This window comes from Acartia tonsa, chromosome 5 (assembly GCF_053477335.1).
Source record: "Acartia tonsa isolate MP-2025a chromosome 5, ASM5347733v1, whole genome shotgun sequence".
Lineage (NCBI taxonomy): Eukaryota > Metazoa > Arthropoda > Copepoda > Calanoida > Acartiidae > Acartia > Acartia tonsa.
The window spans coordinates 37,987,261-38,003,553 of record NC_137264.1 but is presented as its reverse complement, the minus strand read 5'-3'; the positions used below and the strand labels follow the sequence as shown (position 1 = coordinate 38,003,553).

At 31.5% G+C, this 16,293-nt stretch overlaps 1 protein-coding gene and 1 long non-coding RNA gene across 5 annotated transcripts; one reads left to right on the top strand and one right to left on the bottom strand.

Annotated features, from left to right (window-relative positions):
* Window positions 1-122: 122 nt before the first annotated feature.
* LOC145319431 (uncharacterized) lies at window positions 123-1,710 on the top strand. Its single transcript, XR_013879842.1, has 3 exons — window positions 123-204; window positions 672-729; window positions 1,583-1,710. It is a non-coding gene; the product is annotated as an uncharacterized LOC145319431 (long non-coding RNA).
* A 1,528-nt stretch (window positions 1,711-3,238) lies between these two features.
* LOC145319430 (neural/ectodermal development factor IMP-L2-like) lies at window positions 3,239-16,038 on the bottom strand. 4 transcript variants are annotated; one of them, XM_080161567.1, is made up of 8 exons: window positions 15,862-16,038; window positions 14,034-14,117; window positions 7,558-7,786; window positions 7,120-7,244; window positions 6,746-6,861; window positions 6,252-6,444; window positions 5,646-5,749; window positions 3,239-3,836 (listed from the first exon to the last, which is right to left on the bottom strand). In XM_080161567.1, exons 3-8 carry the CDS (start codon window positions 7,637-7,639, stop codon window positions 3,719-3,721), a joined length of 738 nt encoding a protein of 245 aa, XP_080017693.1. In that variant the 5' UTR covers window positions 7,640-7,786; window positions 14,034-14,117; window positions 15,862-16,038; the 3' UTR covers window positions 3,239-3,718. The 4 variants fall into 4 exon arrangements, with proteins under 4 accessions (XP_080017693.1, XP_080017692.1, XP_080017694.1 ...); XM_080161566.1 differs by lacking the exon at window positions 14,034-14,117 and having other exon boundaries at window positions 15,862-15,988; XM_080161568.1 differs by lacking the exons at window positions 14,034-14,117; window positions 15,862-16,038 and adding an exon at window positions 9,856-10,131.
* Window positions 16,039-16,293: the final 255 nt, after the last annotated feature.

Here is a 16,293-nt window from a genome sequence, read left to right as displayed (position 1 = left end):
AAATAGATTTATTTTCACCTTTTTCAAACTTAACACTTCCCCCCCCCCCCTCAACTAGAGGCTTCTAAGGGCGTATTCGAAAGTAAATTATAAAGTAAAAACGATAATTTTTGTAATCCCACACAGAGGAAAGATGTTCTTTAAAACTCTTGCACCTTGTCTCGTGGCTTTTGTTCTACATACCCTTCTTTACAGGGCTCTTAAGTAAGTATTCAATTAGTATATATACTAGGCAGTAGGGCTAGTCCGTATTTGTCAATTACGAACAGGTCATGGCGATGTCCGGCCGTCTGTCTGTCTGAAGCTTAAGATCTCAGTAAGTGCTGGACCGATAAGGCTGTGCTTCTCAGGGAATATAGATACTGCTCCAGTGGTGGTTTTATGCCACAACTCCACGCCACTAAAAATTTAGCTAGTCTTTGATAAATGAATAAATAATGAATGAGGATAATAATTTTCTAATTTTTAAAAGACATATCAATCGCTCTAACATTTAGGTTATAAATTGTAATAAGCTTTCTACGGGTTAATGGGTGTACTTTGGCTACATCGGTAGGTGAGGTCCACTAATATAAAAAGAAGATCGAGAGAGGGGGGGGGGACCCTAAATCTCCTACCCACACTAGTTAACATAAAATGTAATATAATTTGCCATGATTATTTTGTGGTAGGTTTGTACTGTGGCATTTTTATACAGTTCTACTCTTCAGGCTTCTCACTGGAATACAGGTGACAAAAAGGATAATTATGTCCATAAAATCGCAACTTTAAAAACAAACAGTAGGACATTCTTTAGGAAATTTTAATGTAGTAGGGTGTCAAAACTTAATAAGAAGAATATTGAATTGTAAACAGAGCTGCATATGAAATTGATGAAAAATTTAATTAATATTTAACGGTACACTCACTTTTCAGACTTAATTATATAGATGCTTTGCTTATAATAGTTAATCTAACCATTACTATAAACTCATTTTCCAAAAACCAATTGAATTAGTTTATCATATCACTAGCGGCTACGCCCCTAGAGGCCTCTACGGTAACTTGAGAAGGGGGGAGTTGAATTCCAACGGCCAATTTTAAAAGAAAAAGTTTTAAAAAATTGTGCGATTTCTATGTTGCGTTTAAGTCTCGACGAATATGAAAAAAATTTGATTTTTTTGTGATTTCTCTTGGGAGGGTGGTGGTACCCTCCCCCGAAATAGTTATAAGCCTTCCCGGGACCTATGAGAAGCTATCATGTTAAGGAGAACCCGATCGGTTCAGCGGTTAGCAAGAGCTTTCGGTACAAACAACCAGACAAACATCCTTTTACTTTATTATAAGGAATTTATATTTTGCTTTTTAGAAAGTTATTATGTTTTAAATATGTTGAAAATCTTTAGGACAATTCTAACATGACAGAATTAACGAATGAACGGACTGAACTTTATTATTTAAAAACGTCGCTTTTTAAACTTGATATCTAACTTAACATCAGTACAAGAAGAACAAATAGCCTAATTTTATTTTAGGGCATGCAATAGTTGTTTCATTTTGGATTACGAAAAATTTAAAAGTTATCATAAAATTCTTTTTTTAGATGATTTTGTTCCTGGCTACAACTTTGTAATAATCAAGATAAAGGAAAAAAGAATATGTGCTTCGCTACTTATGGAGGTTGTCACCCATGTTTATTATGTAATAGTGCAAATTTAACTAACATTGCCATATATGATACAAGTGCTAGAATGTCTGTTTGTGCATCAGTATAAGGATATAAATAACCGCTAAAAATAAAATTTTATGCTTTTTAGAAATGGCTTATACTTTTCGAGGAAGTCGGTATGTGTACACTTTGTTTTCCTTAAGCCGGCTTAAAAAGCCAGGTGGCTGAAAAAAACAGGAAATAACAGTGTGCTATAGTAAGTCTATTAAGTAAAACTACACTAGGAATTCCTTACATTTTTCTCACTTTTTCACAGAAATTGGCTTAGAAAATTCAGCCAATATTGAAAAAAAATCTTCACTTTGAATCTCATGAAAGCGTTGTTATTGTCTATTGATTATACGTCTGATCCTTTAAATATAAAATACCTTTCAATATGAATGGTAATTATAGAACTCGGTCAAATTTTAATCTATTTTTCAAGAGGTTATAGAGTGATTGCCAGGAGAAAAAAAAAAGAGTCAAGAGGCGAAACCACTAGTTTAGTTAAATAAAAATTAATAGTTTATTTACAAATTAATATATAAATATGATTGTAATTAAAATCGCTTAAAATGGTAGATTTACTTTATACTTTATTTACAAAGATCAACCTATCAACGTTCTTAATAATGTGGTTTTAGTTGTAATCATATTCAAAGAATAGTTTCTCGCATCGTATAATAAACAGCTTTCCGCGGATATAGAATGTACAATTATAAGATTAAAACCAGTTTTTTTTAGCCCGGAGGTGCCGAAGGCACGGGCTAAAAAACTGGCTTTAATCTTCTAATTGTACATTTTTTATATTCGTAGAAAGCTGGATATAATACGATGCTAGACATAGTTTTTTTCGTATGGATGAGAACCGGTTGATATCCACCGGATTCGAATGAATACGAGAAAATACATTAAAAATTCTACTTTATCTACTTGGTGAGATAAATCTAGAGTTTGTATCTATAATTTATTCTATTTTTCGATAGTATTATGAAATAAAGATTTATTATGTAGCTATTGGTAATAAACAGCTTAAAATAAATTAGATTCATTCATTTTTGACAAAATTAACCTCACTGCTAAAAAAAATTTATAATACAAGGATGCCAACATATATAAAAGCGAAGCTCTTAAATGAAAGGATAAACGAACATTAACCTTGTGTCAGAACAGAATAAACAGAATATAAATTTATTAAAGTCGAAACAAAATTGTAAGTAAATTTGTTGAAAAGCTAATTAAATACAGGCTATTTTTTAGGGATAATTATAGGATATTTCGCTTATAACATTGTACTTAAGTATCAGTATTCCAAAAATCAGATCAATAGGATAATTTCATCACATAAAAATTTATTGTAAAAAAACAATATTTTTGAAATGGACTTACAGACATTCAAGTAAGGATTATAGATTTGCTACACTTTCTAAATCATACAAGAATGTTTAGAATCAATAGGACAATTCTAACCTGTTTAAATTAACGAAAAGAGCTAACTGTCTGGACGGAATCTATTTATAGAATAGCTTCGCTTTGAAAAATAACATATTATTTCAAATATATATCTATTCAACACTAATACTGGAATGCTACATAGAACAAATAAAATTAATAAGAACGAACATTTTAAATCTTAAATTAATAACATTAAGTGTTTTTACTTATATAAAGTGACAGTTGATAATACATAATAATTTAATTAATTTATGTTAAGCAGTCTTCATAAATTTGCATTTTAAGATTGCATATGGGGTTTTTAATGGACTTCTATTGGTTTGACAAAAAAGGAACTGCTTTATTTTTGTATAAAAAGAAATAAAATTATTCTATTTTATTCTTATAAAAGCAGCAACAATATATATAATATAAATTAAAGTAAACAGGTACTTAATAAAAAAAATTCTCAAAAATCTAAATCAAAGAAACAATTTAATCTTAACTACTTGTAAATGTACATATACAATTAGCAATAAATTAAATTTTAAATCTTCAGTGCAGATTATTTTGAGTTTAAAAAAAAGTAAATTTAATTTAATTTAAACTATTTCTTTCTTTTGATAATGGGTAAACAAATGAGTGTATAGATTGAGTGCCACCAATGCCGGAAACTGTGCACGTGTAGCGTCCCATCTCAGCGAAGGATATATCTCTGAAAAAGAAAAAGAGAATAAATAATTGGATTTGGAAGCAAATTGAAATATTAGTCTGTCCATATGTCTGTAAGAAACGGAAAGGGGGAACTTAAATGTGTCGACTCCTGTTTTAAGATAGACGTCGGATATTTTGGTATGTAGATTCCCTGTACTAAGAACATAAAATATATATATTTCTTGGTCCGTCGGTCTGCGAAAGTGCTCAAATTACAAAGTTATTAGGTACTTTGATAGGCATACCTAATATGGCTTATGCTAGGAGACTTTAGTTTTTAAACTACTATTTTTCAAAATTCTATACTGGATTTTTAAGGCAAAAAAGACGTACTTTTGTGTAACTAGGGCACATCGTAGTAAAAATATGGGATCATATCTTTTTACAAATATTATAATAGTACGCGTTACGTAATTTATTTTAAGATGATATCATGTGATGTCATCTTAAATGTTTCCTCTTTAATACGCACAGTTTTAAAAAATAAGTACGCCTTTTACTAGCTAAAGGGAAAAAGGATGCGTTAATTTTCTAAAAAAAAACAGAAATAAACGACTAGAACATAAAGTTAGCGAAAGTAAAATAATAAGTGGAGTCTAAGTTTAAAAACATTTTTCGTTTAAAGTCTTATCCTTTAAGATTTTTGATAATCGGTTGCAAACTTTATATCCTTTAAATTCGACTATAGGATATAAAATATATTTTGAAAGTTGCATAGAAAAATTTTTTATAAATTATTACAAATTCTTCTTAATTTTTTTCAAACAAGATATAACTACGCATAAATGAATAAAAATGTTATATTCAAGGAAATAGACTTTTTTAGCAAACAAGTTTTTTATAACATAAACATAGACAGTTACTTGGAATTATATTTTATCATTTATTTATTTTTTTGCTATCGAAAATTTATTTATTATTAATTATTTTCAAGGATTTTAGGGAATAATTGATAATTCATCCCCAATGATGAAATTCAAAATTACCCCTTAATTACGTAGTTAAAATTTTAGGTTAATAAGATTAAACATTGCTAGTTTCAAACCAACCAAGCAAAATTCTATAAGAATACCCAAAGCCAACGAATGAAATATCAAAGGGTATATAACTTTGGGTACCAGTACAATATACAGCCCATTGCCCCCTCCTTCCATGATTATTGCTAACCTATCATAATCTTAAAATTAATGACTTTTAATCAGAATTTCATTATCTTTCGATTTCCAAGAATTTGTCTCATCAAAATCTTATTACTAACTGATTAAACAAAAAATATCATTTGCCCCCGTACTTTTTCAACTTGCGTACATTCTCAGACTTCTAGGTATCTATCACCACGTTGATCAAGATTAATAACTGATGTACGTACGTACTTGAAAAAGGAGGTTTAAGCAGCTCATACCAATAACGAAATTAATTCGGAAGAAAATCACGAAACCTATACGTGTTTTTCAGCTGTCGTTGGGGGGCAACACATCGTAAAATTGACGACCTCTCCATTTGCCCCCCAAATATTATTTTAGATTTATTTTGCTTGTTGGTTATACCTTATTCCTGGGGTTTAAGGACAAACGCAGGAGTGACAACGTCGGAGTGAATAAACGCAAGGGTGTTTAAATATTAAGTATTTCTATACTGGTTAGGTTAAGATATGAATATACAAATAAACCCCCGTAGGGATTTGGCATAAAAAAAACCTATAAGATAGTTAAAAATGGTTTATGTTAAGTTTGCACTCACACGTTTCTCCACTCTGATGTTTGTAACTCCTGCGTTTGTTTGCAAAAAAAACTACTAAAATAAAACTTACTTGATAAGAAGATCCCCATTGTCGTTGACATGGAACTTGTGGCTGTCAGCAGCATCCTTCCCGTCCATATTAGTCCAGGTTATTCTGTAGTCCAGCGATGATTCCTGACAAATTAACATAATTATAGAGTTGCCGCGATTAGTAAATTAGTAAAATATAAGAGTATATTTTATTCTTTTCCACCAATAAAAGCATCCAAAGTAAATTATCTATAATAGTGATCAAAGAGACATACGTGGATGAATCTTTCACCTAAACAGTTTTAATTAGTTCTGCAATTGGTTTGCTAAAATCATTAGGAAGAAAACACATAATAATATAACAATACTTCATAGGATTTGAATTAAAAAGCCTAAAAGAAAATAGTGCGGGACAACTCAGTTAGGGTGGTGGGACATTGGGCTGTTTATTACACAAGTCTCCAAAGTTTAATTCGTTTCGTTATTAGTTGGCCTAACATCTTTGGGAACCTTCATTTTCATTGTTTTTTTTTAAGTTGAGTGTCAAAACGTTTCAATATGCAGCAGGGGAAATTTTATTCATCATCATGTACATAAATTTAACGGCCATTGTCTTATCCCTTTAGTTCCCTGGGGACAACTATACCTGAACAGTACAGGGGAGAACAGCTGTGTCACCCTCCTCCACCAGCAAGGTCTCTTTCCAGGTGGTGATCTCTGGTCTGCCAGTGAGTACGCACTGGGTGTGGGGCACCTCGTTGTTCACCACGGATACCTTCGTTAAGGAGGAGACCTCTTTTTCTCCGGCTCTTGCGCGGCATTCATATGCTCCAACGTCCCTAAAAAAAGATTCTAATTAACCACCAAATACTATTTTTTACTTAAGTAAAATATAATCCTAAGATTAGCAAAAGTAAAATACTTTAGTAAGTACTAAACAGACTATAAAGAACGCTTTTACTAATGTTGCTAGCAATTTCTGCTAAAGATTATTTGTTATTGCAAATCCCGAATACTAAAAAAAACTGTGCAATTGAGGTCTTAAATTTGGAAATAACCAAGTGAAATTTGAAAATTCTCAAATTATTGCAAAGTTAAAACTTTAATAAACTTTCAACTATCCATCTAGGATTTACTTACTTTTCTGTAATGCAGTTGATCCTAAGCCTGGCAACTGTGACCCCCATGCTAGATGTATCCTCCTCAATCTCCCAGTTCCGGTGGGAAACAAACATGTCGTCCTTGTACCAGGACACCTAAAATTAAAAATATGAATTCTACAGCCAAACTAACAGAAAGATTCAACAATGTTGTCAAACCTTTGTGCCGCCATTTAATCAACATAAGTCGGCATGTCGTATAGAGTAACGATGTAGCAATATAATGCCAGTCACTTTTATTCCATTATATGATAAAACAAAATAAGCCACAAAAAAACATGTCAATATTTGTCATCCATGGTGTGGCTCTACGTTGTTATAAACCGTCCTCGGAAAACAAGGACCTAAATGTACCTGGGGCGCTGGAGAGCCAGAGACGGCACACTCCAGGACCAGATGACCACCCAGCCTAGCGTCTATCCTTGCGGGGGGCAGGCTCTTCAATCTTATATGAGACCATGTTGACTGGATTACTAATCCTAAAAGCAGAAAGTTAAATTATTATTAGAGGTTTAATTAATTCAGGTAAAAAATGTAAAAAATATATTCTACACCCTCTAACGAACAAATTAATCTACATCCCTTTATACCACAATTAACACGAGAAAAAAAGATATAGTTGTACATAAAATTCAATGATTGAGGAGCTCAGGAGATTTTATCTTTTATTATCCTTAAACATTATTCCTAGATCCCAAATTAAAATAAAAATCATTTCTATTTTATAAAAAGTAGATGTTATATCCAATTTTAGTTTAAAATCGAGTAAAAAACGTTATATATAAATGTTACCTGATGAAATATCCGCCAAGAAGGCGAGGGTTACCAGCACCAACCCAAGCATCATTCCACCAACTTCCATGATGATATTCATAAATTTCTTTTTAAAACTGCTTTATTTTCACTTTATGCTCAACACTTTTAAATGTTACAATTTCTGACTTTTTTTATTATTGTTCGATATATTTGGAAAATTTGTCTTCTTTTAGTGTTCTGTAGAATAGTTCTTTGGTTAAAATATCTAAAATAAAAATAAAATAATAAAGGTTTTAAGCTATTAATCAAACAAATCGCGAAAAAGTTTCTTAAATTCAGGGAGGGAGGAAATTGATTACTTTTTAACCAATTATAAAGAAGGGGTAATTTTGTCTAACTTAAATTTATCGTCAATTATCTTAATATTTAGAAGTATATCATTGCCTAATTATAAATAAGATAAATTCAACAAGCTAACCTATGCAAAAAAAACAATTGCAAGAATCAAAAGAATGTTTGCATATCAAATAAAAATGCATAAAATCTAACCTTGAAAAATGAAGATCTTTGTAATGTTACACTTACTAAGATTTACTTTTTTATGAATAGATTAGATTTTATTATAATGTGATCACATGAGTAGTAAATAGTACACTGAACTATTAGATTTGCTTTTTAATAAAACATTAAGATCAATTTATATTTTTTCAAAGTATAGACTGACGCCTAATGTATGTGTGAACAAAACATGCTTTGACATATGTGTTAGGAATCAAGAGATAGGTCAATGAAACACAAATCTTACTTAGTTTAGATTTTAAATAAATTAACTTAAGAATTGTGAGATTTTTAGACCTAGAGGGCATTAGTATAGTTTGAAACAGATTGATATCTGCTGGATAAAAATCAGTTATGAGCCATACTGAAAAATTCGTAGATAATTTTCCAATAATAAAAAAACAGAATTCAGAGAATAGTGTTTTTTTATTATCAACGGAAAGCCGTTTATAATACGATGTGGTAAATAATTATATTTAACAATCCCTGTATCCCATCGTGTTTAACCATGTGCAAGAAATATATTCTAAGGAATTTTCATTAGGAAAAATTTTGGGGTATAGTCCCTTTCGTAACATCGCTCCTTATGGGGCGATTCTTCGTATTTTTCACAGTAGCTTTTCTCCTATTTCTAGCCCTTGCGGGGGGCTCTAACCCTGCGGGGCCAATTATCTAACCCTGTGGAGCAATCACCTAACCCAATATAACCTAACCTAAAATAACCTATAAAAAGCCATTTTATAAATACGACGAATCGCCCCTTATGGGGCGATGTTACGAAAGGGACTATTCCCAAATTTTGTAAATAATAAACATTTATAATTATGCAGAAATGCAATCTTTTATAACAACACACTTTTTAAAAGAGGAATTAAATTAAATTGACTGGAAGTTTTAAAGTTCTTAAAGGACAAATTATCACAGTAATTTCAAAGGGTTAACAGCTTAAATCTAATTTTACGTGCTTTACGTACAAAGTAATTCTAATATGAAATCCTATAATTAGAGTACTAGCGGCTACACCCCCTAGAGGCCTCTAGGGGCACTTGAGGAGGGGAGAGTCGAATTTGATAACCAAATTTCTTATTTTAGATTTTAAAAGAAAAAGTAAAAATAAATTTTTGGGGGGGGCGAAAAAAAAATTTTTGGGGGGGTGGGTGCTCCACCCCCCTAATTTTTAATTTTAGTTAAAAAAAATTAATTTTTTTCGGGGGGGGAATTTTCATTTTTTGGGGGGGTTGGGGGTGTCCCATCCCCCAAGAAAATAGTTATAAAACTTCCCGGGACCTATGAGAAGCTACCTTGTTAAGGAGAACCTGATCGGTTCAGCGGTTAGCGAGATCCTTCGGTACAAACAAACACACAAACATACAAACACACAAACACACAGACACATATCCTGTTACTTTAGTATAAGGATATAAGCTATATTAACTAAATATTAAAGAACCCAACAATTTGAGAATTACATGATTTTAAAGAAATTCTAGAAAATATAAAACAAATTAAACAAAAATATAAACATAAAAAAATATCTTCGGTTTAGTGTCACAGACCGTTTTACATTTTAATAAGATAAATCATAAAAATTAATAATGTTACATAAGATATAGGATAATCAAAGGAAAAATGATAAAAATAAAAAATTAAGAAAAAAATATATCTTTAAATTTTTCTTATTAATTGACCCATTCTATTTTATATACCTAACACTATGATAACGAAGTATATAGTACTATTTATTTTAAATGAATAAAAAAAAGTTAAAAATTTTACATGACTCTTCGATTTGGTTATTCCGTTCCTCCTCCCGAGTTGAAACGATTCTGTATGTTATCACTTGATACTTGCACTTGACCAGTAGCGGCTAGGGAAAGGCTGAAAACAGTATTAGCTTGATATGTTGTCTTCATTATGGCTGAAAGGGAATTGTGCATGTTAGATCAGGTCCATTAAAAAGAAAGCTCTCCCCTTCCTTTGCACACGGACATGCAAATGAGTACAAAAGTTACGAAAATATATTGTACATTGTATTGACAGATGGGAGAGAGGAAGGATGGGAGGGTAAAGGGGGGATTACCTAGAAGACAGGTGTGGACATTATTACGCTAAGGGAAAGTAAAAATTTGGGTGATCATATTTCAGGCTAAATATTAAAGCCTATTGTATAAAGTAGTAAGGTTTTTGTTTGAAGCAAAACATCCCAGAAAATTAGGGCACGAATTGGTTGTACTTTTTAAAGAAGCTTTGTTTGAGTGGTTTTAAACCTGTTATACAAAGACTATTATACCATGTACTATGATGATGCTTCCCTTGAAAATCAAAATTTTTAAAGAAATTTGTTTCAGACCTTACCACTATTAATATATTTTCATACGTCCGTCCGAGACAGATAGTTTTTTTTCGTTAATTTAAGCAATTAACATTATCATGTTGATTTTTCTAATTTTTATGTGATCTAATTATCCGTTTGATCTGCTTTTTGGTATATTGATTCCTGGGACAACAAAGTACAATATTATAAGCGAATCATCTCTATAATCAAGTCCTAAAAATGTAAGTATGTCCATAAACATATAACGTGCCAAGCAGTTTTTCAACAAATTTACTTACAATTTTGCTTTGACACTTTTTGATACATTTTTATTCTGATTATTCAGTTGACACTATACAAGTGTTTATGTCCGTTTGTGTTACCGTTTCAGTGCTTTGCTTTGTCATCCTTGTTTGTATAGATCTAATGAAATCAAAAGCAAGCATTACCCTGCTTTTTTCAAGCAACATCCTAAAAACCATGTAAAGCCCTGGATCGGACCATATTTACGCCATACCACTGTATTACGCCTCGGGCGATATAAACCGCATTTATACGCATTTTTCAAAGACTTTTATAAAAAAAAAAATATTTTTTTAAGGTTTTATTTTAATTGAATATAATTATTTAAAAATATTTAGAATTATTATATATAATGTAAAATATTTAGCCCTGAAATCCAACTAGCATGAAAATGATGAAATTTCAGCTTTAGTTTCATTATCAAGAATGAAAGTCAGAAAAAAAACTAAGAGGCCGACGCAGCAATTAAACATAAAAATCAGGAAGAAGGGAGAACTTGCATTATAGTTTACAAGCGGTTACGCCTCTTTAGATTCTAGGGGAGGAAAAGTTTATTTTTAAAAGCGAAGCTTTTCTAAATTAAGGTCGGTTCGTCCGTACGTCCGTCCGTCCGTAACGGATAGTTTTTTTCATTAATTTAGGCATGTTTGATTTCAAATTTTGCATGGTGATTCCTTTAGTAGTTAGGTACGATTTAGAAAGCGTAGCAACTCTATAATCATTACCAAAATGTCCGTACGTTCATTTTAAACATGTTGATTTTTTACTTTTTTAATAACAAATTTTTATGTGAACTAATCATCTGATTGATCTGATTTTTGGTATATTGATTCCTGGAACAACAAAGTATAATGTAATAAGCGAGGCAACTCTAAAATCAAGTCCTAAAAATGTAAGTATGTCCATGAACATTATCCTGAATCAAGCAGCAAATGTGTAAGTACCAGTCTGTGTATTTGCGTCAAGTGCGTGTTTGGCTCAAAAAGTTTGGGTACTTTTTACCAAACCTTGATTGGTTGGTTCAAACATGCAGTGGCAAAGCTTTTCTGTCAAAGCAAATTCATCCTATTATATAAAGTAGTAAGCGTTTTTTTTGTGTGTCCCGAAGGATCTCGCTAACCGCTGAACCGATATTGTTCTCCTTTACTGTGAATCTTCTTATAGGTTCTGGGAAAGTTTTAAACTATTTTGGGGAGGGTGTCTACTTTTTTATCTCTTTAACTGAAATTTAAAATGGGATGAGGTCGACTTTTCCCCATTCTACCTTAAGTGCCCCTAGAGGCTTCTAGGGGGCGTAACTGCTAGTATAGTTATAAACTATTCCTGCAGGCACATGTATTTAGCTTCACAAGAAAGGAGAAACACATCAGTTAGAAGTTCGAGAGATCTTAAGCTACAGACACACATCCTATTACTTTTATAAAAGTACTACAAGTCTGCATCCCCCAAGTTCTTGATGAAAAGTAGTCCAGACAAAAATTTTTTTTTTAGAGTCACATTTCTCGATCATGCAACATTTTTATGCTGGGACAACATTTTTACAAAACAAGGATGCACAGCATCCACAGATAGGAAATAGAATTGGCTGAAACAAGTACAATAATGCAAAGGTCAATTGATGTCAAAGTTAGATACATAAATAATGAAAAAAAATCAGTACTAATATAAAAAAAAACTAAGTATCAAGAACAGTAAATCACGTTTCTCCTAATGTGTCTCTTACTGACGGACGGACGGACATTGTGAATTATAGAGTAGCTTCGCTACTAAAAATACTAAGTATCAAGAACAATAAATTGTTTGACTGACAGACAGGGGAATTATCACAGTAAACTTGATAGTCTATCTTAATATTTGACGAAATAGCCAACAAAACCCCCCACTCCCCCTCCCCAACTTTCCATTTTTTTCAGGTCTCAGTTTTAAATTTACCATGAAAATCATGTTTTCCATGATTTATTAAACTAAAAAGGAAAAAAAATCATGTCTTTAGAAAAGCAAATTCAGGGTTTTTAAGGGATAAAGCGATAATTATGATTCGCCCACGAATGAGATAATAATTTTTAAACCTCGGGTTTAAGGAATATATACAGTTAATTTCCCTTACATCCCTGATAATGAAACTTTTTGACAAATGAACAGACATTTTGAATTATAGCGTAGCACTGCTATTTAAAAGGAAAATTGTAAATTTTCAAAGCATACTTCGAATGCAAGGATCGTGTTTTGATCATTTTTTGACCATATAATACATGTTTTAAGCGTCAAAAACAGCGATGTGGAGCTACATCAAAATAAAAAAAAATATATTATTTCAAAATATATCAAATTTAAAAGATTATTTATCTATAATACAAAGTAGAATGATGTTCGTCCGTCCGTCCTTCTGAAGCTTAGGATCTCGGTAACCTCTGAACCGATTGGATTCTACTCGGCTCCACACCGCTCGTCCAGAATATTTTAATTGCCAGACCGGAATGTTTGTAAAAGACACAATTATGTAGAAAATTTTAATGATTTGTTTTAATCAAAATTAGTATTTTTAGCCAAAAAAACAATCTAATTGAACCCTTAAAAAAAAAACATCTTTATGCTAAAGGAATCGTTTGTTTGTAAAATAAGATCTCTGAAATCGCTTTACCAAAAGGTCCATTTTTTTTGGAAAGCCTTATATTTTTTAAAGGAAGGTTTTTGGCTATGGAGAATAAATAGGAGGTTATCCCTCTTCAAACAAAAGCTATAACCCTCATAATCAATCTAATTTAGTTTTTTATATGTGTTTTTTTTTAAATAATGGCCTTAAATACTATCTAAGTATTTTTTTTTAAATGCTATAAATTATTTTTAGTAAGAAGGAAAAAACATTTTTGTATAGTTTGATATGTATTTTACAAGCATGTAATGTTAATGTTATTTTCATGATTTTAAATTTAATTGCAACAAATTTATTTTTAGGCCTTGCTTTTGATTTATTACTTGCCTAATGATAATTATCAATTTTAAAAAGCAAATCTTTTCTATTATCTTGTAGTTTGTTTATAGATGTAATTAGTATGAAGATTCCTTAAACAATAAGGAATGATAAAGGAAGCATACCAACTCTTTAGTCAAGAAATTCTTCTTTTGCGTACAATTTGCATATTCCCTTACCCCTTCTGTGTGTGCTGATGCCTTGGACGATTGGGCACAGAGTTTGAAGATTGGTATATGTAAAACCCTGGCTTTGTAGATGTATATTACACTTTGTGGTGGTGCATCTAAAAGTGCTTAGTCGAGCACAGAACCCCTCCCACCTTTTGGTTGCAAATAAGGGGTCGTTTTTGTATTATAGTTTTACCTTAGGCTAGGTTAGGTTAGATTATATTCAGGGTAGCCCCGCTGGGTTATGGCACTGCAGGTTTAGGCACAGAATGATTTGGGCCTAAATATAAAAATTACACACCCCTTTATTTAGTCAATTTTTAAAATTATGGGGTAGAGGGGGACTCTGTGCTCGCACCAGGAGAAAAAAGAACCCACTTTGTCTAATAATTACAATTTTTATAATTATTTTAGAAGTAGATGACCTTATACAAGAGTACAGACATACGCATGTGTAAAAAAAACTCTAAAAATTAATATAAATTATAAATAATATGAACACATGTATTAATGAGGACAATTCAATGACCTTTATGGGGGTCTAAGTATTGAACTTTTAAGAAAAATATAGATTTATTGAACCTATCATGCTGGATATACGGACAAACTCTTCGAATTGTAGAGTAGCTTCGCTACTAAAAGACTTTTTGTCAATAAAGTTAAATAGTTTGGACGGTCATTATTCATTTTCATTTGAGTAATTCCAAAAACTTTTAGAATTAGGAGGTTTCGTGATTTTATAAAACGATAATTTGCAAATAGAGATAAATTCATATATCAAATCCTAAATCCTACTTGTCAATTAATTAAAAGGCTACAAAATGCAGAAGTGCGCTAATAACAATAGTAAGGAAAGTATATTTTTTTTCCATGATTTACTTTTGAAAACAAATAATAGTTTTAGTAGCGAAGCTACTCTATAATTCCAAACGTCCGTTCGTCTGTCCATCTGTTAGCTAATTTAATTAAGAAATGATATTTTCACAGCAGCTAGACAGCTAAAAATTTTGTGAAACATGAGCAAAAAGTATTTCAAATATTTGTGTGTTTTTTTTATCTGCTATTATCAAAGAAAAAATATTTATATAATAGATTATTATAACCACTGAGCATCTATTCTAAGCAACCCATTGTGTCCGTTTGTCTGTATGCCAGATATGCTTAACTTTTTTATTTCAATTGTTTATCTGTTTTCACTTTTATCTTTAAGTGCCTCGCTTCTTGTGGATTTTGTCATTCTTGTTTAGTGCAATAAATGGAACTATTTGGTTAACACAAAGATTTACAATTAAATTTTTGAAAGCGAAGCTTTTCTTTAATTATAGTAGGTCCGTCCGTCCGGAACAATTAGCCCTTTTCGGTAATTTATACATATTAGAATTGTTTTATTATTCTTAAACTTTTCTTGGTGATTCCTATAACAGATGGTACGGTAGAGGAAGCTTGGCAACTCTATAGTCGTTACCAGAAATTTCGTACGTCCATTTAAAACATGTTGCTATTTTACCTTTTTGACAAGAATTTTGAATTATAGCGTAGCTTCGCTTCTAAATGAGGACGAGTTGAAATAGGAGGCTAAAGTTAATTTTAATTCGTGGAGAAAAATAAACATTTCTTTTGTTTTACCAGTTTCCCTTTACTGAAATGCATGAGAAAAGGGCATACGTAATTACTTTGCAACTCCCCACCCCCCATCCCCCTCCTTTAAAAAAACAAGTACATTTTTTTTCATAGGTTCCACACCGAAAAAAAAAGAAAAATCATAACAATATACTATTTGAGTATTTCAATTTAATAAAATAAAAAAAATGCAATATAACACACTTTATAATTAAGGGGCTTAAGGTTTAATAAAAAGTTGTATCCTGAAGGAGGAAATGTGCTTATAAAACTTTGGGTAGCAGTATAATTTACTGTCCAATGTCCCCTCCCTCTCACAAAATTTTCATCATTAATTAAAAAATGAAGAAGTAAGCTAAAACGACACTTGTAGAGATGGTACGCGCCAAAATATGATTAATTACCTAATTATCTCACTTCTCTCTCACCACTAAACCTTCTTTCTATCTTCTATGTAATTAGTATGCTTATATAAACAAAGCACTTGCTGCAAGAGTTAACCCCTTTCAGTTGGAGAGTCAGCTTATAACTAACAACAATTAGAAAAAGTGCCCTTACTCATAGACTACCCTGTTATAATTTAGAAAAGGGAAAGAGTAGCAACTGTGCATGGATGATAGTTAAATAGAAAAGCAAGACAGTGGGGGGAAAGGAGTTTGTGTTTGTATCATAGAATACATTAAATAGAATTCAACGCGTGCAGACTTTCTACGGGGGTGATTTTACAGAGAAGGCGTTTTGTTAGAACATGTTTAAATCATTTGCCGGCCGGTACATGGAAAAAGCTAGAATTCTAACCAAAAGAGAAAGGCTTTACAATTACATGTATTAAACAT